Consider the following 20582-nt stretch of genomic DNA (forward strand, 5'->3'; position numbering starts at 1 on the left):
TTGAGGACTGAGATAATGGTAAGCACCTGCAATAGCTGCCAATAAATCACAGATGGTATTAATATAGAATTTTACTATCACAGTCCACAAAAATAATTTTGAGGAAAACTTTTGTTAATACCACTTAACTCTAGTTAATTAATGAAGAAAAAATGTAGCTTTCTACAAGAGTCTTTGATATGGGACAGGAACCAGAGCCAGATATAATGATGCCTTACAATTATACCGAACACCAGTGTTGTTATTTAGTAACTCAAATTAACTCTTAATTACACACGCTAACAGAAGAATAATTCTAAAAAGCATTTATATAGGGACTTTCTTGGTTGTCCAGTGGTTAAGAATCTGCCTTGCAATGCAGGGACACAGGTTTGATGCCCGGTTGGGGAACTAAAATTCCACACATGCCACGGAGCAACTATGCCCATATGCCTTAACAACTGAAGCCACAACTACAGTCCTCTCACTCTGACTAAAGGTCCCGCATGACACAAAGATCCCATTCTGAGTGCTGCAACTAAGACCTGTCTCGGCCAAATAAATATTTAAAAAAATAAAAGCATTTATACATTCACAGCAAAATAACCCCCTTGAAAGGACTTTTTGTCTATTTTGTTTACTGATGAATCCCAAGTGCCTAGCACATACTCTGAATACTAAGGCTTTTCAAAACACAATAATCTTGACACTCAAATGTGTACCATTTTTCTTATTCACGCACCAGCCTAAACAGAGAAGCCTCTCACTCTAAAATTAATTTTTACCTTCTCTTAAAAAAAGAGTAAAAAATTTTTAGCCTTGGGAATTCCCCTTTCACTGCCAAGGGCCTAGATTTGATCCTTGGTTGGGGAACTAAGATCTGATAAGCCATGCAACCGGTCCAGTAAGAAAAAACTTACCCTTTAAAAAATTTTAAACATTTCTAATTAGTTTCTGGTAGGTAGATAAACAAGACATCCTTTTACAACGATTTTACAATTTTGACTGCAGAAAGGTTCTCTCTCCCATTACTCTCAATATTGATGAAGGGGGAAAAAAATCCCTCTTACTCTACTCAAACAGATTTCTCCTCTCAGAATTTAAGAAGATAATCCCCTCAGGCATGCATAACATGTCTATCTGTAGCAGAACCAAACAGATGAGGTGAAGAGGAGGTACAAACAGAAAGACTGGGGAAGTAAATGACCAAAGGTACACATGGGAGGGGAGGAAAAAAAGATCTCAAAGTCTAAATTTTTCCATAACTTCTGCAAAATTTCACACAAATCTTAACTTTCATAGTAATGTATTTTTATTTTATTTGGCTGCCCCGGGTCTTAGATGTACCACGTAGGATCTTTAGTTGTGGCATGTAGGATTTAGTTCCCTGGTCAGGAACTGAACCAATGCCCCAAGCATGGGAGCTCAGGGTCTTAACTACTGGACCACCAGGAAGTTCCCAGCGTTAACTGAGGGGGGTGGTGGGGGAGGGAGGAGTCTACTCTGCATCAAAAAAATTTTGTAATAATACCTTTTGACAAACTTATAGAAGCAAAATCATAACTGTCCTATGTGATATTTTCATAGTCAAAGGGCATATGTTTTGAAATTTTCATGGTAATCCTATCAAAATGTTTACTAATCTATAATTTAACCCATTATGAGCAAAGTAATTAATCACACAAACTCTTAAACAGGACACATTTCTACAACACAAAGGAAATCACAACAGCCATTCAAAGTCCTACTGTATCTTCAAATAGCTAACCACCAAGGATTTAGTAGTATTAATTCATAGCTTTCTTTTATCAGAACCCATTCACTGCCCAAGGCTTACACTAAGCCTTTAGAATCACTTCTCATGAAACTGGTAATAATTTTTCCTAGTCAGTAACCTGAGATTGTTAACATAGAAATATTTTTAACCCTGATCTATTTTTTTTAAAACTATGGAACCTTTCATCCCAAACCCATACACAACAGGTATTGTATTTGCTAGGTAGATCAGTATATCCTCCTGGATATTAACCTGAAATTAATATCAAAGAACTGCCAGGAAGTCCCTCTTACTTCCCTGGCAGTCCATTGGTAAGGGGCACAGGTTCCATCTTTGGTTGGGTAATGATCGCACATGCATGATAGGGCCAAAAAAGAACTACATGTCAGCTCATAATGGCCAAATAGCTTTATATCGCTTGAGAATAAATTTGGACAACCTTCATCTTCTGGATATGCAATTTTACAGAAGAATTAAGATTAAGGATTTTATTTTCAAAACCTTTATACAAATATAACTTGGACACCAAATCCATGAGAATACAGTTGCTAAGTATAACTCAAGAAAGGTTATTCTCTAATACATCTGTATGTAGTTCTGCAGCAAAAACATTCACATCATCTCTGACAATGGGTAATATAAAGTCTTCATAATTAATACTACTACCTTATAATTATACACTGTAGTGGTTCAAACCCCCACAAGTTCGTAACACCCTGTAAATTAGCAAGCAAGGTAGACACTATTAATTTCCATTCTACAGATGGGGAATTCAGAATGATTCCAAGGCCTCTGCACTATACCACATGTGCCAAAGTATGAAAGTCGTAATTCTCATAGTAATGTGTCTCCTTGAAATTTTACACACAGTTTAACAAACACATTTCATACTGCTTTAGCTAGATAAAATCCTGCCCTAATCACAAATCAATAACCGATCTACCCAGCTACTGTAATGGACCACTGGAAGAAAGACAATAAATTCAAGATTAAATTTCAAAAAAGATAAATCAGCATAATGATCATGCTTTCTAAACTATTCAGGATCTGGTGTTCTAAACATAACAGTCATGACAAGACTCAGGTGAAGACTTTAAAAATGTTATCTGGGCGACTTCCCTGGTAGTCCAGTGGCTAAGGCTCTATGCTCCCAATGCTGAGGGCCTGGGTTTGATCCCTGGCCAAGGAACCAGATTCCACATGTTGCAGCTAGGAGTTCGCATGCTGTAACTAAAGATCCCCTCTTCCACAACTAAGACCTTGTACAAACAAATAAATCATTTTTTTTTAAATGTTATTTGGAGGAGAAACTTCTGAACATAAGACAGACGCTGCTGTTAACACCTAAGGCAAGTATTTTTATACACAAGTCTAGCTCAGAGTAGACATATATAAAACCAACACACTTGGCTTTGACACTATCAGTCAAATTGACTAGTTGGTATGCCAGCAAGCTCTATTTTCAGCAACTACCATATCCATGACTTTTCTAGCTCCTATTTGGGGGAAAGGGGACTGAGAGGAAGAAAGCTTTCACTTTGCCTTTGTCAAATGTTCTGCCAAATGATAACTTCACTGGAAAGAAAACCAGTATTACGGGGGTTCAGATCTAAGGTCTTGGTGGTAGAGGGATGGACAAAGCTTCAGGAACTTTCTCAATGAGACAACTAGCAGCGCAGCAAGAAATGGTCTTAATTAGGATGATCATGGTATTCCCAAGTGGCTCAGTGGTAAAGAATGCACTTGCCAAGGCAGGAGACACAAGAGATCTGGAGTTCAATCCCTGGGTAGGGAAGAAATCCTGAAGCAGGAATTAGCAACCCATTCTAGTGTTCTGGCCAAGAAAATCCCATAGCCAGATAAGCCTTATGGGTTACAGTCCCTAGTATACCAGAAGAGTCGGACACAGCTGAGCGCACACATGCATGCACACACACACACACACACACACACACAAATGCACACAGGATGATCACAGGCCAAGTTTGCAGCTCAAGACAACCCATTCCAGCACAATTATGAATTTGCATCCCTTCATTCTCAAGGTATGTTGATTTGGATTATAAATTATGATGACCCCTTTATTATTATGGCAGTTGTTATCACAACTTGGTAAACTTATATGAACTTCTGAAACTGTTTCTAGGAATGTGACACGCATGAGTATTTCCTGAGCTCAAATAGTAAAAGTTATTTGAACCAAGTTGTCAGCTTCGATGTATCAGTATGTAACTGCATCAAACTGTTAACTCACCATTTCAAAACAGTAAATACATAACTTTGTTTCTGTTTCCCACTACCCCTTAACAGATTCTGTTTGACAGCTAACTAAGCTACTATTTGGAACATTTGTGAATCATTTGCCAACCTCTCTACCCTGAGATTTCTGACTGTGTCATTAATTTAAGGGTTGCATCCATTACGACTAGGGTGAGGGGCAGACACCTTTTAAAAGTACTTTATAGAAATGCATGGCACTAAGCTATATCCCAGTACAGACATTGTGATAAACCAGAAAATTTTTAATACCAACACTTAAATTACCTACAATCTCTCACTGTAGCTTCATTCACTGTGCCTTGTTTTTGAAAGAAAACAAAAGGTTACAATGGATATTAGTCAAGTCACAGATAACAAGACATATTATGTGAAGTAACTGCTTAAAAAAAAAGAATACTCCCTTCCCCCACAAGGCATCACCTGATTTAGTTTCACATAGGTCTTTTGTGAGTGGCTCAGGAGAAATAAGAGTACTGGCTGGTCTAAAGGTCAGACAGACACTTTGCTATACACTTGCCAACTAGTCATGAGATATAGAAAAAAAAATTTTTTTTAATCACTAAATCTCAAAATTCTCTTTCGTGGACATAAAATATAAATAACATTACCTACATCAGTATTACATGAATTACAAAATTTAAAATTTTAACCTTTATCCTATACCTGTCATTACTGTTTAAATACACACACTTTACTGATATGTAAGGCTGAAAACTTCTGCAAAATAGGCCTTACAGACCTTCAAAGGAAAAAATAGGTGCTTTCAGATCAACTTCTTAAAGTATTTGAAACTGATTTGTAAAATTAGATACATTAATTTACTATGATAAAATCTCACTTGCTTTATGAGGTTAAAGTCATGAAATTTTTAAAATATTTCATACTTCCTTGACCAACCTATTAAGTAACTATGAAAAGACTGCTTGTTTGTATGGGCTTTCAGTGGGTTTGCTTGTACTAAAATCCAAAATTCGCTCAGTTTGTGTTCTTCCTCATACTAGAATTCAAATTGAGACCTTTTCATACAAAGGTGAAGAGTGCCTAAAAATGCCCACAGTAAGAATTTACCCTATCACCATCTCAAACTGCAAAGATTCATAATTTCATTCTATCCCATAGTTTTGTAAACAAAATAGACTGAAATAAGGTCCAACGTGCACAATGCTGTACTGTGCACAAACAAAACTACATATAGTGTACGTGCACAGAAGTATCACAAAAGAGCAACTACTTTAAATACAAAGACCAAAAGGAGGAGGAATTTTCTAACTGCATTATCCAACTCTGTTTATGATTAGGTAGGAAGAAAAAACATATTCAATAAAGTTAGTTGAAACAGCAACAACAAAAATTACTTATAGTCAAAGGATTGATAATTAGCCTGTGCTTTTAATCTCATTACTAAGTTAATTTACCCACCCTTTTTCCCTAACAAGCTGGACATTAAGGAGTTGATTGAAAAACTGCACCCCATCCCTCAGAATAAGTCAGAGATGGGGTCTGGTGTCTTAAAAGGGGTGCTCTCAAGCACTCAGAATAGATGCACTCCTGGTATTGCAGTCACAGAGTGAATCAAACCTAACCCATCAAAATTTTACCCCTACCTCATGTGGAGCTAATCATCACAGGGAGAAGTGAGGAAAGGACAAAGCCAGCGACTACCCCACAACCCAAATGTAGTTTATGCAGACCCCTCTATTCTCAAAAAATGTAAAAAGTACTCATTCCCCCACCACTATCCCTCATATGGTTCATTTACATGATGCAAAGTTAAGACTTCAGGAATGCTAAAAGATGACCCGCTTACTATGGCTATGAATGATATAAAAACTGTCCCTGACACTACTGTTGTTATGTAACAGAAGGCTAGATTTAATCTTGAAAGTCGACCGTCTCAGCCCCAAACTTCTGTATTTTTTCTGTCTGCAATTTCAAACTGTCCTTTTCCTGAAGGCAGCTTAGTTCGTCCTCCAGTACCATTAAATTGTCTCTATCAATCGATTCCAATTCTCCAAAAAGTGTAGTGTTAGGTTCAACATAATGTGCAAAATAAAAACATAAAGTACTGCAGAAACAAGAAAAGCCAGTATTTATACCCAACTCCTCCAAACCAAATCATCAAATGTATTTTTCACCTTCCCCATACTTGATAAATTGTTTGATAACTAAAACCACGGAATCATTTTTTGTTGCCACAAACAAAACTGAATTATTACACCCAATTAAGGAATGGACACAGGTACAGACTGATTCCTAATGACTGTCTTCCTCCTCCTTTCCAATGAATCCCTTCCAATTTTGTGTCTAAAAATCAAAGGAGTTCCGCTACCTGGTAGATCTTATATCCCACCTGTCCCTCACACCACCTTTTGATCCTGAAGGACACCTCTAACAGTTAATCAACGTTAAGGATGTGGCTCTACAGTCCTGTGTTGAATAAGCAATTAAGCCTTTGGTCAAAAACGCTCAATACTCAATTCCAAAATATGATTTCACACTGAACTGTCACTTACTTGAAGTTACCCAAACAGTTTTTAAAACAAGTTCTTAAAAAAAAAAAGTGTAGTGTTAGGTTCAACATAACGTGCAAAACAAAAACATAAAGTACTGCGGAAACGAGAAGATCACCTTTCTGGCGACCACAGCAGTTTTACTCAGAGACGAAATCCCTAAACAAGAGAAAACATTCCAATGTAATTTCGAGTTTCTTCCCAAGGGCAGTGATAGATTAAGAGGTGAACTTGTTTGGGGCGAGAGGAAAAGAAAAAAACTTTCATTACAAGTACACCTACAGCTGTTTTGACTTTTAAATACCGACATAAAGACAAATCTGACCTTGAGCTGTACTTCCCCATCATATCCCCCTACGACTAACAAGAATCTTGTTCAATACAAAGAGCAATTTAAAGATTTATGAAACGAAATTTAGAGATCTTTACTAAATTTTGAGTTCGAGCTCTTTCCTCCTAATTTTCAAATTCCCAAATCCTAATGAATGACACACATGGACTAGCCCTGAGGCTATTCACGTGACCAAAGGCATTCAAGTAAAGTCCCCACGCCAGCATTTTGAAGTGGCTTAATTCAAGATCAATGACACCTGAATCCAGCCATATCTCATCCCACAACAGCATTAAAAACGTAAAAACCATATATATGATTTTTTGTTTTGATAATGCTAGTTTAACGGATGTGGAGTCAATTCAAGTAACCAGGTCCAAAATGGGGGGAGGGGGACCCAAGTCGGGAGGGGCAATTTAAAAAAGCAGCAGTTTGGGACTGACCGAACAGACACAAGGGCCATCTCAATAAAGTTCTGAAAAATGACTATGGCACCTTTAAAAACAAAGGAGCAATGAAAGGAGAAAAATTGTTCAAATCTGTACATAAAACCGTTTATTAAAAATGGAGGGAACAAAACAGGATCTGCCGAGATCCCTTACGTTCTTAATAGAAAAACCCAAGTCGCTGCTGAGTACCTTGGGACTGGTAAAGATCCCCAACGAAGGAAGAACACACATTCTAAGCCAGGGGAGTCAACCGAAATAGCCACTAAACGTTATTTGAAAACACTTTATTTTTCACCAGGTCATTCCATTTGTCATAATGCTGCGTATGAACAGGAAAGTCACCATTTTTAAATACCGGTGGACTGAGGCACAGGCATGGGAAAGGCACCGAGAGCGAGCCAGGGGCTCCTTGTTTCCTGTTCCACGTTCTACAGTTTACGGAAAATGCTAACAGAAACTTCGAGCTCTCCGGGCTAAGTCTGAGGAGAAGCAGCGTGAGGGACGTTTCTCTAGAGCTCCCTAGAAGAAAGCGAGATTGAACGGGAAACCTAAAAAACGCCACTACAAGGTGTGCCGGCCTAAGGAAAGGAAATCCGATCGTAGCATCTCAGCTGGCCTCCGCCCAAGGATGAACTGCAGTGATTCCCACTCTCTCCCTCCTCCCCCGACCCCCGGCTAAGGCTGCCCCCCACCACAAGCCCGGAGAAGCCCTCGGCTCGTAAGGGTCCTCCTTTGTGAGACTCCACAGCCGCCGCCCCACATTGGGCCTCCGGGGAAAAGCCACCGCCCCCACCCGCCATATTTCCCTGAAAGGCGCCCGCGCTCCAGCTCCCGGTTGCCACTCTCCCCCATGTGGCGGGTGTTTCTTCCTTCATCACGCCACCCAATTGTTCACCACGTCCCAAAACCGGCCCAGAAGCTCCCCTGGGGATTGCTCGCCCGGAGACAGCACCCGCCATCTCCTCCCCCTCCCCCGCCCCAGGACTCGCCCTCCCCCCCAGCCGCCATTTTACAACCAACTCCTCCACCCCATGGCCTTGGCCTCCTAGCTCTCCTGTGTTTGCAGATGGGGACGCCCAAGGGGTCAAATTCCTGGGCCTGGAGCTTCCTACCGCTCTGGGAGCCCACAGGCTATTTCCTGATTCCCGAACCCACGTCCCCGGGCCGGTCTCGGCGATGATGCCGCCATTTTGTCTCCCGCTCCCAGCCTCTGTGGGCGGCGGCAGAGGGTCCGAGAATTCCAGCCCCCCGTTGCCCCCCCAACTCACCGTCGTATCGCTCAGCCTGCTCGGCGAGCTTCGCCTGGTACACCAGATCCTCCCGATCATCCATAGCGGCAGCGGCTCCGGCAGGGTCTGCGCGACGGATGGAAGCGGATAGCGTCTCCGACTCTCAGCCTCTCGCTCCGCGTCCGGGCAGGAAAAATGGCGGCGCCTCAATCCGGGACTTCCGCCTGCGCACGCGGACAACTGCTCAGCTCTATGGCAACCGCTCCCTGGCAACTGGCGCGGGGGGCGGATCCGGGTGCTCCGCGCCCGAGGACGTTAGACACAGCTAGCCGCCCCTCCTCCGAGAGCTCAGCGGCCGCTTGAGGCGGGAACTGCTTCTGCGGGGAGGGAGAGCGCCCCGAGGGAACGAGGGAGGCCAGGTGAGGCCGGCCTGGACCGCTCCAGAAGAACGTGAGCGGCAGAGCCTGGACTGCGGGCAGAGAAACCAGAGGCTGTGAAGGTTTTTGTAATGACAAGCCATCCTCTCTGAAACTGACTCCTCCTGTTTTCTCAGCCAAGCTCAGCCCTGGGCCTCATTCAGGGCCCTGCTGTAGCTGATAAGGGAAGGTCCAGTTTTCACACTTCACCTTCGCACGTTGCAGTCTTTTTCTGTTCCTCTCCCTTGGCCTTTTTTCCCCCATAGGCCCACCATGGGGTAGGAACAGAGAAGTTCTTAGAAAAGTCTGGTCTGGAGTCCAAGGTGCAGAAGAGTAGGGCCGAGATCAGAATGAGATCCAGAAGGCAGGAATGGGAAAGAATCCATTGGTCTGTACTGCTTCCCAGTGGATTCCTAGCACCTTGTACTGAATACAGTATGCGGTATGTTGCAAGACTAAAGCTCAGGTAATCAGAACGTAAAATGTGTGGTAAAGTCTGCAATAAATGTAGAATAAGGAGACTTCCCAGGTGGTCCAGTGGCTAAGACTCCACACTTCCTGTGCAGGGACCCCGTGTTCCATCCCTAGCCAGGGACCTAGATCCCACATAGGACAATTAAGATCAGTGGCAGCCAAATATGTTAAAAAAAATTTTTTTCTAATTGTGGAATGAAAAGGTTGAAACTAAATTATGAAGAACCTTGGATGGCAAGCTGAAAGGTTTGCACTCCAGTGGGCACAAGGAAGCTATTTTTTGATGATTTTGCATGGAGGATGACACCATAATTATTTTTTAAGATGATTATTAAATATTGTATAGCAGTGATTAAAGAACAGGATAAATTATCAGGCTATTACATTAATACCACTGAAAGGTCATAGATGATAGCAGTGAAAATGGGAAGGAAAGGACAAATAGGAATAGTACTTCAGAGGGAAACCACAAGAGTTTGTAGCTAATCAGATGTGAAGATATTAGGAAGGGAAAAATATTAAAATTAACCTTCTACCTTCCCACCCTGAGTCATTGGGATAAGAAGTGGCAGTACCATTAACCAAAAAATAAGAGACTTAGACTTCTCTGGTGGTACAGTGGATAAGAATCCACCCACCGATGCAGGGGACAAAGGTTCAATCCCTGGTCTAGGAAGATCCCACATGCTACGGAGCAACTAAGCTCATGAGCCACAACTACTGAGCCCACGCTTTAGAGCTCATGATATGCAAGGAGAGAAGGCACCACAATGTGAAGATGGTATATCAAAACAAAGAGTAGCCCCCTACTTGCCCCAACTAGAGAAAGCCCTCGAACAGCAATGAAGACCCAGCTCAACCAAAAAAAAAAAAGATAGGAATGCTAGGAAAGTTTACTGATAGAATGCAGAGGAAGATGAGTTCCTTTTATTACATGTTGGTTCTAAGTTTTTCAAAGATCACTCAAGTAGAAATAACAGGCATGGAATTGGAAAGGGGGACTGGCATTTCAAGCTGGAGGAAGGCTACAGATGGAAGCAGCTAGAGAATGTGTGGAGGAGGAACAGGACAAGCAAAACCTTGAAGAATGCTTGCTTTTAAGTGATAGAAGAAATCAGAAGCCAGCGAAGTTCAGCTCCTTAAGCCCCTTCACTTTTGTCTTATAAAATGTCAACAGTAAATGATTAAGGGTCAAAAAGATCTGGACTCTAGCCCTAATTCTATAACTAAATAGATATGTGACCATCAAAAAGTTATTTCCACCTCTGAGCTTTATATCAATCTACAAAGTTAACTGGAGACCTTATGTTAGGCTACAAAACAAGTCTTAACATTTAAAAGACTGAAACTACACAAAGTCTCATATTGAAACTAGAAATCAATAAGAGAAGGAAAACCAGGAAAATTTCAAAGATGTACAGAAATTAAATAACATTCTGTTAACTAACTGATCAGCCGAAAAAGAAATCACAAGGAAAATTAGAAAATACCTTGAAATGAATAAAAATGAAAATACAATATACCAAAAAGTATGAAATGCAGCAAAAATTGTGCGAAGATGGAAATTTATAGCTGTAAATGTCTAACTTAGAAAGAAGGATCTATAAATGAAATGGGAGCACTGAACGTGAAATAGAAAAGTGAAACTAGATAAAAGTTAATCACATAGTCCAGTTGCTAGTTTATGTTTTCCAATTTCTTTTTATGTTGTCAAGCCTTTATCAAGTGAAGAAAAGCTTTTGTGTATATACATATATAAATATTATGTAAAAAATACATATTTTAGAAAATTTATGAATTTTTGCCTAGCTAAAAAATTCAGGACATTTTTATTCCACTTGTTTCACCAGAAATAGAATGCTAGATTTCTAATTTTAAAAATAGATATGCAACAAGCAACAAAGGATTACTGAATAGCACAGGGAACTATAGTCAGTATCTTGTAATAACCTATAATGGAAAATAATCTGAAAAATAATGTGTATAACTGAATCACTTTGCTGTGCACCTGAAACATTGTAAGTCAACAATACTTCAATAAAATAAAGAAAAAAAGATCTAAAAGAAATGAAAGATGTCCTTATTAGGTAGCCTTGAGTCATTGGTCCTACATTCACATACTTCAAAGCTTTATTAAAAATATCTGGATCCCCATGAAGCCCTGCTGTACCCAAGTTTACCAGGAGATCTGGGTAGGAAGGGAGTTGATGGGCTTCATCATTTATAAAATCAGGAGTACTGATAAAGCTTTGAAATCTTCTAGTTCAGCGCCTACTCATGGTCATCTTTAACCAGCTTTACTTGGAAAGAACATCAGTCTGGTTGTAGATTTTAGCAAGCTGCGTCAAATGGGAACCTGTGCTGTCCTGCCGGCATGAATAAATGCACCCGTGAGATGCACACTGCCTGCACCGGTGTTCCTGCCTTAGCCCCGTGCCCATCGTGCTCTGAACACACCGTTGTGATGCAGCAGGTCTCACTGAGCCATCCCATCCTTAGGGAACCTGAGGGATTGAGAAGTAAATATCTCAATTAGCAGGCAGGAGTTAGGGATCAGATCCAGGCACTCTGGTGTTCAATAAATATGCTAAAGGTGGGGGATAAATGGGAATTTCGATTTGGAATTTATAGATACTACTATATGCAAAATAGATAAACAAGGACCTACTGTGTAGCACTGAGAACTATATTTAATATCTCATAATAACCTATAGTGGAAGAGTCTGAATATATATTAAAGTTATATATATATAATTGCTTTGGCTTTGCTGTACAGCTGAAATATTGCACATCAATTATACTTCAGTTAAAAATATATTTGTTGCAACTTCCCTGGTGGTCCAGTGGTTAAGACTGCCTGCTCCCAATGCAGAGGGCATGGGCTCAATCCCTGGTCAGGTAACTAAGGTCCAGCATACCACACAGTGCAGCATATGTGCATGAAAGTGACCTAAATAAATGGAAGACAATCTGTGTTCCTGGATCAGAAGATAACCGTATTGTTCAGATAACATTACTACACAAAGTGGTCTACAGAGTCAATGCAATCTCTATCAAAATCCCAATGGCATTTTTTGCAGAAATGAAGTGAAACAGCTGGATTTGCTGACCTTTAGAAATCTCTCCATGGGCTTCTCTGGTGGCTCAGTGATAGAGAACTCACCTACCACTTTAGGAGAAGCAAGTTTGATCCCTGGGTCAGGAAGATTGCCTGGAGAAAGAAATGTCAACCCACTTCAGTATTCTTGCTTGGGAAATCCCATGGGCAGAAGAGCCTGGTGGACTACAGTCCATGGGGTTGCAGAAGAGTTGGATACTACTTAGGACTATACAACAAGAAATCACTCCCAGACACGTCAGAGCAGCTAAGGTGATGGGCTCTTCTTCCTTGGCTTCCACAGCTCCGTATCACCTGTGCAATGGGAATAGATTACTCAACTTCTTGACACCTCAGTTTTCTCCCCTGTAAAATGGCAATGGTATTTCCTTCACACTAATAAGAACCAAGTGGGAGATTGGAAGAAAAATGATACTCAGTGAATGTTAGCTATATTTATTAATGTTTCTATGGTTCAAGCTTGAGTGAGAACCAGAAGTTAGTGTCATAAAATACAAGTGAAAAGAGTTCAAAAATAAGGGGTGGTGGTAAAATGAAATTTTGCAAAGACATCAAGATTAGCACTGAGAAAAAGCCACTGGATATAGGAATGAGGTCATTACTGACCTTCATTCAAGAACAGTTTCAAAAGGGTGTTGGAAGCCAGACTGCATTTGGTTGAAGTACAAAGACAATAAAGTGGAAGCTGTAAGTGTAGGGTTCTCTTGAGAATAACTGTGAAAGGGTACAAGGTGATTATTTAATTGAGGTGATGACCCCAATAGGGGTGGCCAAATAACTGATTGAGTAGGTTCCAGGTTTGCAAAACTCACCCCACCTTACAAAGCCATCTGTGCTGCCAAGTTGACCACAGAACACGCGGAGATTAAGAGTAACATTTTTTTAACCACTGGGTCTTCTCCCTTGAACACTGTTTCCCACGACTGACTAAAGTCTATATGAAGGTGACACTTCCAAAACTGCTGAAAAGGCAGAAATCTTAAACCTTAGATCGATTCTCTGATCACATTGCCTGTTCTCTCAACTAACAGAACTAAAAGGGACAGAAATATAAACATAAAGGCAACAAAAATATAAAGAGAAACACTTCTGATATAGCACCTGGGATTATAAACAGATAAAAAAAAAAAATCATGGTTCTCTACTGAGGGTGGCCCCCGAGGTATGGCACTGCACTTCTCACGCTGCTGTGGCGATGGGCACTCACCAACATCACCAGGTCAATCGATCACACCCCTAAATAGAAGTCTCCCAACTTTATTGAAAAGTCTGCTTTAATAGAAACAAGATCTGTGGTAGTGTACTAACCACCACAAGAAGGAAATGAGACGTTAAAAAATATGATTAGTCATTGCCTCCAGAAGCTTGAAGTTTAGGACTTATTTTCTTTTTAAAGGTATGGTGTTTTTATTTGTAAAAATAAGTTACTTTTATTTTATACTTTTTTTACTTTTTTTACTTTTTTACCATATACATACACACACACATATATATAATCTTTACATTTTGATATAATAAATAGAATCAACTTTACAGTTTAAATCCGATGAAAAATTCTCACAATATATGGTTAAGTATAAAAACCAAGAAATACAATCACATATTTAGCATTATTGCATTAGTAAAAATACAGTCATACATGGAACAAAGATTAGAAAAACACATTAAAAGAATGCTAAAATAAACTTTGTTTAGGGATTACAGATGATTTATTTTTAGCTTGTTTATTTTCAAAACTTCTTGAATTATGTATTACTTTTACAGGCTAAAAAAGGTGAACTAAAAGAAATAAAAAAATAATTTACTGCTACAATATTGTTAGGCAGACTGCTTTTTCCCCTTAATATATCATGGCCATCTTTACAATAGTATCTATGAAGATACCTTATTCTTTTTAATAGCTTTATGATATTCTCTTAAATCAGTGTTACATCATTAACCAATCCTATATTGATTAATATTAAACCTCTTTAAAATATTTTGTTTCTACAAATAATATGCAAATCCCTATCTTTACACATATACAAGGATATTTCTAGAAGGGAAATAATTAAGTCAAAGAGTATGCACACTTTTTTGGTAAATTTTATACCGATTTATACAAACAGAAAAGGGTACAAAATTTAAGTGCACAACTGAATGATATTTCACCAAATGAAAGTAACTCACATAAACTGCATCCCATTCCAGAAGCAGAATATTGGTTAAGGCCCAGAAGTCTCCTGTGTATGCACACTTTTTATAATTTTTACAGTTGTTGTAAAATTGCTTTTCGAAAATGTTAAATGAATCTACACATACCCCAATAGTATTTGAGACTGCCTGGTTCTTACATCCTCTCCAACAGAGGATTTATCATACTTGAAATTTTTGATAGTTTGGTAGGTGAGATGAGAATTATGTCTCATTAACTTGCCTTTTTGGGGTTTTAATGAGGTGGAGGATTTTGTGTTTTTCTATAAATTGTCTATTACCTTGTTCATTTTTCTATTAGTTGTCTATTTCTTATTGTGTACAGGAATTATTTTATAGATGCTACCCCCTTTGGTTCTTATATATGATGCAAATATTTTCTCATTGTCATTTGTCCTTTATGCTGACTTTTAAACTGAAGAAGTTTCAAACTTCAAATATTTTGTTGTCACATCCTTCAGTCTTTTTCCTTTTGGGCCTCTCAGTTTTGTATCATGCTTTAATGGTCTTCTAGACATTCAACAGAACAAAAATATCCACCTGTTCTTTCTTCCTGTTCTATTATAATTTTGCTTTTAACATTTAGATCTTTAATATATTTAAAATTGTGTGTGTTGGAAAGGTCAGTTCAGTTCAGTATCTCAGTCGTGTCCGACTCTTTGCGACCCCAGGAATCGCAGCACACCAGGCCTCCCTGTCCATCACCAACTCCCGGAGTTCACTCAGACTCATGTCCACCGAGTCAGTGATGCCAGCCAGCCATCTCATCCTCTGTCATCCCCTTCTCCTCCTGCCCCCAATCCCTCCCAGCATCGAAGTCTTTTCCAATGAGTCAACTCTTCGCATGAGATGGCCAAAGTACTGGAGTTTCAGCTTTAGCATCATTCCTTCCAAAGAAATCCCAGGGCTGATCTCCTTCAGAATGGACTGGTTGGATCTCCTTGCAGTCCAAGGGACTCTCAAGAGTCTTCTCCAACACCACAGTTCAAAAGCATCAATTCTTCGGCGCTCAGCCTTCTTCACAGTCCAATTCTCACATCCATACATGACTACTGGAAAAACCATAGCCTTGACTAGACAGACCTTAGTCGGCAAAGTAATGTCTCTGCTTTTGAATATGCTATCTAGGTTGGTCATAACTTTTCTTCCAAGGAGTAAGCGTCTTTTAATTTCATGGCTGCAGTCACCATCACAGTGATTTTGGAGCCCAAAAAAATAAAGTCTGGCACTGTTTCCACTGTTTCCCCATCTATTTGCCATGAAGTGATGGGACCTGACGCCATGATCTTCGTTTTCTGAATGTTGAGTTTTAAGCCAACTTTTTCACTCTCCACTTTCACTTTCATCAAGAAGTTTTTTTTAGTTCCTCTTCACTTTCTGCCATAAGGGTGGTGTCATCTGCATATCTGAGGTTATTGATATTTCTCCCGGCAATCTTGATTCCAGCTTGTGCTTCTTCCAGTCCAGCGTTTCTCATGATGTACTCTGCGTATAAGTTAAATAAGCAGGGTGACAATATACAGCCTTGACGTACTCCTTTTCCTATTTGAAACCAGTCTGTTCCATGTCCAGTTCTAACTGTTGCTTCCTGACCTGCATACAGATTTCTCAAGAGGCAGGTCAGGTGGTCTGGTACTCCCATCTCTTTCAGAATTTTCCACAGTTTATTGTGATCCACACAGTCAAAAGCTTTGGCATAATCAATAAAGCAGAAATAGATGTTTTTCTGGAACTCTCTTGCTTTTTCCATGATCCAGCGGATGTTGGCAATTTGATCTCTTAAAAAAATCAAAAAACCTAATGCTATTATTTTTTTGTTCATCATTTCTAAGATTGAGGGGCTTCCCTGGTGGTCCAGTGGTTAAGAGTCTGCCTTGCAATGCAGGGGACACTGGTTTGATCCCTGGTCTGGGAAGGTCCCACATGCCTCAGGGCAACTATTGAGCCCACATGCTGCAACTACTGAAGCCTGCGCACCACAGAGTCCGTGCTTTGCCACAAGAGAAACCACCACAATGAGAAACCCACTACAACTAGTGAGTAGCCCCCGCTCTCCACAACTAGAGAAAGGCCTGCAGATCAATGAAGACCCAGCACAGCCAAAAATAAATAAATATTAAAGTTGATTTGAAAATGCCGTCTTTACTATATGCCAAATTTTCTTATATCTGATTCTAAATGTATTTAGAGCTGTTGATCCCTTATTTCAAAGCTACTACTCATTGCAACAGCTCAAGAGCAGTGTTTTCGTATCTGGTATGGTAAGTTTTCGCTACAAAATTTCACTTATTTTGTATTAGATGAACTGAAGAATTAACTTTAAAAGTTCTCCCAGGATTTACTTTGATTTTGATTGAGGTTGCCCTGAGTTTATAGATTAATTAGGGGAGAATTAGAAATTTTTTCAACAATGAGTCTTCCCACTCAAGAATATATTTCTCCCACTTTTTTCAAGTCTCTTTTATACGATCTTTTTTTTCTTCATCATGATGTGTCTTATAGGATCTTAGTTCTCCAACCAGGGATCAAACTCTGCAGTGGAAGCTCAGAGTCCTAACCACTGGACCTCCAAGGGAATTCCCTCTTTTAAATGATTTTATTTATATAGTTAGATTAATAGAGATTTATAGAGATCTTACAAATTTCTAGTTAAATTTATTTCCAAATATTTAGGAGGCTATTGGTGTCATAAATGATATCAATATTATCATTTAATGGGCATTATTGCTGAATTCCTGTTTTTAATGGGAGTATCTCTAGTATTTCACCATTAAGGGTGACCTGATAAATAGGTTTTTGAAAATCAAGTTAAAGAGATCCTTCTTCTTGTATTTGTTTTAGCTGCCTTGGGTCTTTGTTGCTGCCTGCAGGCTTTCTACATCTGCGGTAAGCCTGGACTGCACTCTAGTTGCAATGCACGGGCTTCTCATTGCAGTGGCTTCTCTTGCTGCGGAGGACAGGCTCTAGGGCGCACGGGCTTCAGAGGCTGTGGCTCTCAGGCTTAGCAGTTGCGGTGCCTGGGCTCGGTTGCCTTACAGCATATGGAATCTTTTTGAACCAGGGCCTGAACCCGTGTCCCCTGTATTTGCTGGTGGACTCTTTTTTTTCTTTTGGCAGGCAGATTTTCAACCACTGGACCATGAGGGAAGTCCAGATCCTTCTACCTGTAATCTGGCAAGAGTTTACTTAAAATCAGGGTTGATTTTCACTGGATGCTTTTTCGGGCTCCATTTTTATACGTATATATTGAACCCACACCCCCTGCAAAGGAAGCACACTCTTAACCACTAGACTGCCAGGCAAGTCCCATCAGGCTCCATTTTCAGGAACTATGGTTTCTTCATTAATTAGTACATATAGCTAATTGTTTTAATAGATTTCCTAATATGGAACCATGGTTGCAATGCTGGAATAACTTCTCCTTAGTTATATACATGATAGGCAGCCAGTGCCTGGATTTCATGGGGACACGTGCAAGAGTTCTTTGGCAGGTTCTCCAGGGGTTACAAGCAAGTTTCTTCAGCCCAGCAACTTACTGCTCTGCCCATTTTGTCCTTAGGAAAATACCCATGATCTTACTAAATCAGAGTGTATGCCAAAATAGGAAAGTATGGTGGCTCCCCGGAACCTTCCCTCACTACTGCCGTCTGCTCAGTCCTCCAGTCCAGGGCCCAGAGAGGCGTGGGAACATGAGCCATCCATCGCATCAGCATCCCTCTACTTCTATGGCTGATTCACGTCAAGATCCTGCTATTCTCCTGATCACTTGTAAGACCCATCACTTCCAAACCTCTCAAGAGTCCATACACAGGACTAAAAAAGGATTATTGTAAAAGTGGCTTGAGGCTAAGAGTATGTTAGAAGTTAGGTCTATACTTTATGCCATTCAGCAATTATTTTTTAAATTTAATAAAGTAGGTTTAAAGACCAGCTTATCAAAATGCTAGTATAAAATACAGTCAAATGTCTGTCAGATCTGAGGAAGAATGCTTTTTCAGCACTGAAAGGAAAAATTGACTATTTGAATAAACAGTAAATCCAATAAATAAAATATGCACAGGATATAACCTGATAATTCATATACGAGGAAGGTTCAAGGGGTAAAAACAAAATGGAAAGATTAATTTTTACTAGTAATAAAAAAAGTGATTGAGATATACTTTTTGACATTTTTAAATTCTTTAACTGAAAAACTAAACTGGGGTAAAATACACGTAACAAAGTTAACATCTTAACCATTTTTAAGTATACAGTTCAGTAGTGTTCAGTACATTCACAATGCTACTGGAGATATACTTAACAGCATACTAAATTATCTTTAAAATTCAATGGTGAGCCACACTTTCTAGTTTATTCTGTTAGCAGTGTCGAAAGTTGATAAATATCTTTTAGAAAGCAATATAATTATGGTGGTAACAGCCATCATCCAGTAGTCCTACTCCTGGGAATTTGTGCTAAAAATAATTCAATTGAACCAAAAGGCTATATTCATATCTGTGACTATAGCAAATTATCACAAGCTTTGTCATTTACAACACAGATTTACTCTTTTATGGTTCTGGTGGATAAGAAGTCCTAAAATCAGCAGGACTGTGTTCCTTCTAAAAGCTCAAAAAGAGAATCCACCTTTTGCCATTTCCAACTTCTATAGTCTGCCTGCATTCCGCTTCCTCCATCTTTGGAGTGCTTCATTGCAACTTCTGATTCCATTGTTAAATCTCCTTTTTTTGATTCCTCTTGAGTCACTCTTATGATTCCACTGGGCCCACCAAGATAATCCAGGGTAATTTCTCAGGTCAAGGTCTTTAATTTAATCACAACTGCAAAATCCCTTTTGTCATATACGGTAACAAGTTCCAGGGATTAGGATGTAATCCTGACAAAACGTGGTCCACTGGAGAAGGGAATGGCAAACCACTTCAGTATTCTTGCCTTGAGAACCCCATGAACAGTATGAAAAGGCAAAAAAATTGGACACTGAAAGATGACCTCCCCTGGGCGGTAGGTACCCAATATGCTACTGGAGATCAGTGAAGAAATAACTCCAGAAAAAATGAAGAGACAGAGCCAAAGCAAAAACAACACCCAGCTGTGGATGTGACTGGTGATGGAAGTAAAGTTCAATGCTGTAAAGAGGAATACTGCAGAGGAACCTGAAATGTTAGGTACATGAATCAACGTAAATTAGAAGTGGACAAACAGGAGATGGCAAGAGTGAACATTGACACTTTAGGAATCAGTGAACTAAAATGGACTGGAATGGGTGAATATAACTCAGATGACCATTGTATCTACTGTGGGCAAGAATACCTTAGAAGAAATGGAGTAGTCCTCATAGTCAACAAAAAAGTCCAAAATGCAATACTTGGGTGCAGTCTCAAAAATGACAGAATAATCTCTGTTCGTTTCCAAGCAAACCATTCATTATCACAGTAATCCAAGTCTATACCCCGACCAGTAATACTGAAGAAGCTGAATTGAACGGTTCTATGAAGACCTACAAGACCTTTTAGAAATAACACCAAAAAAAATGTCCTTTTCATTATAGGGGACTGGAATACAAAAGTAGGAAGTCAAGAGATACGTGGAATAAAAGGCAAATTTAGCCTTGGAGTACAGAAGGAAGGAGGGGAAAGGCTACCAGAGGTTTGCCAACAGAACGCACTGGTCATAGCAAACACCCTCCTCCAACAACACAAGAGAAGACTCTCCACATGGACATCATCATGGTCCATCACCATGGTCAATACTGAAATCAGATTGATTATAATCTTTGCAGCTGAAGATGGAAAAGCTCTATACAGTCAGCATAAATAAGACCGGGAG

General features: G+C 39.7%; 1 protein-coding gene across 3 annotated transcripts in view; it reads right to left on the bottom strand.

The window, feature by feature from the left end:
* Positions 1 to 20582, bottom strand: part of YWHAE (tyrosine 3-monooxygenase/tryptophan 5-monooxygenase activation protein epsilon) — a 54298-nt gene that overhangs the window by 25562 nt on the left and 8154 nt on the right. The window contains exon 2 of one of the 3 annotated variants that reach the window (XM_069603110.1): positions 8595 to 9567. In XM_069603110.1, the coding sequence (XP_069459211.1) occupies positions 8595 to 8658 (64 nt within the window). In that variant the 5' untranslated portion in view covers positions 8659 to 9567. Of the gene's footprint in view, positions 1 to 8594; positions 9568 to 20582 lie in introns of those variants that run through there. The other 2 variants (XM_069603111.1, XM_069603112.1) reach the window with 2 other exon arrangements.

This window comes from Ovis canadensis, chromosome 11 (assembly GCF_042477335.2).
Source record: "Ovis canadensis isolate MfBH-ARS-UI-01 breed Bighorn chromosome 11, ARS-UI_OviCan_v2, whole genome shotgun sequence".
NCBI classification, from domain to species: Eukaryota; Metazoa; Chordata; class Mammalia; order Artiodactyla; family Bovidae; genus Ovis; species Ovis canadensis.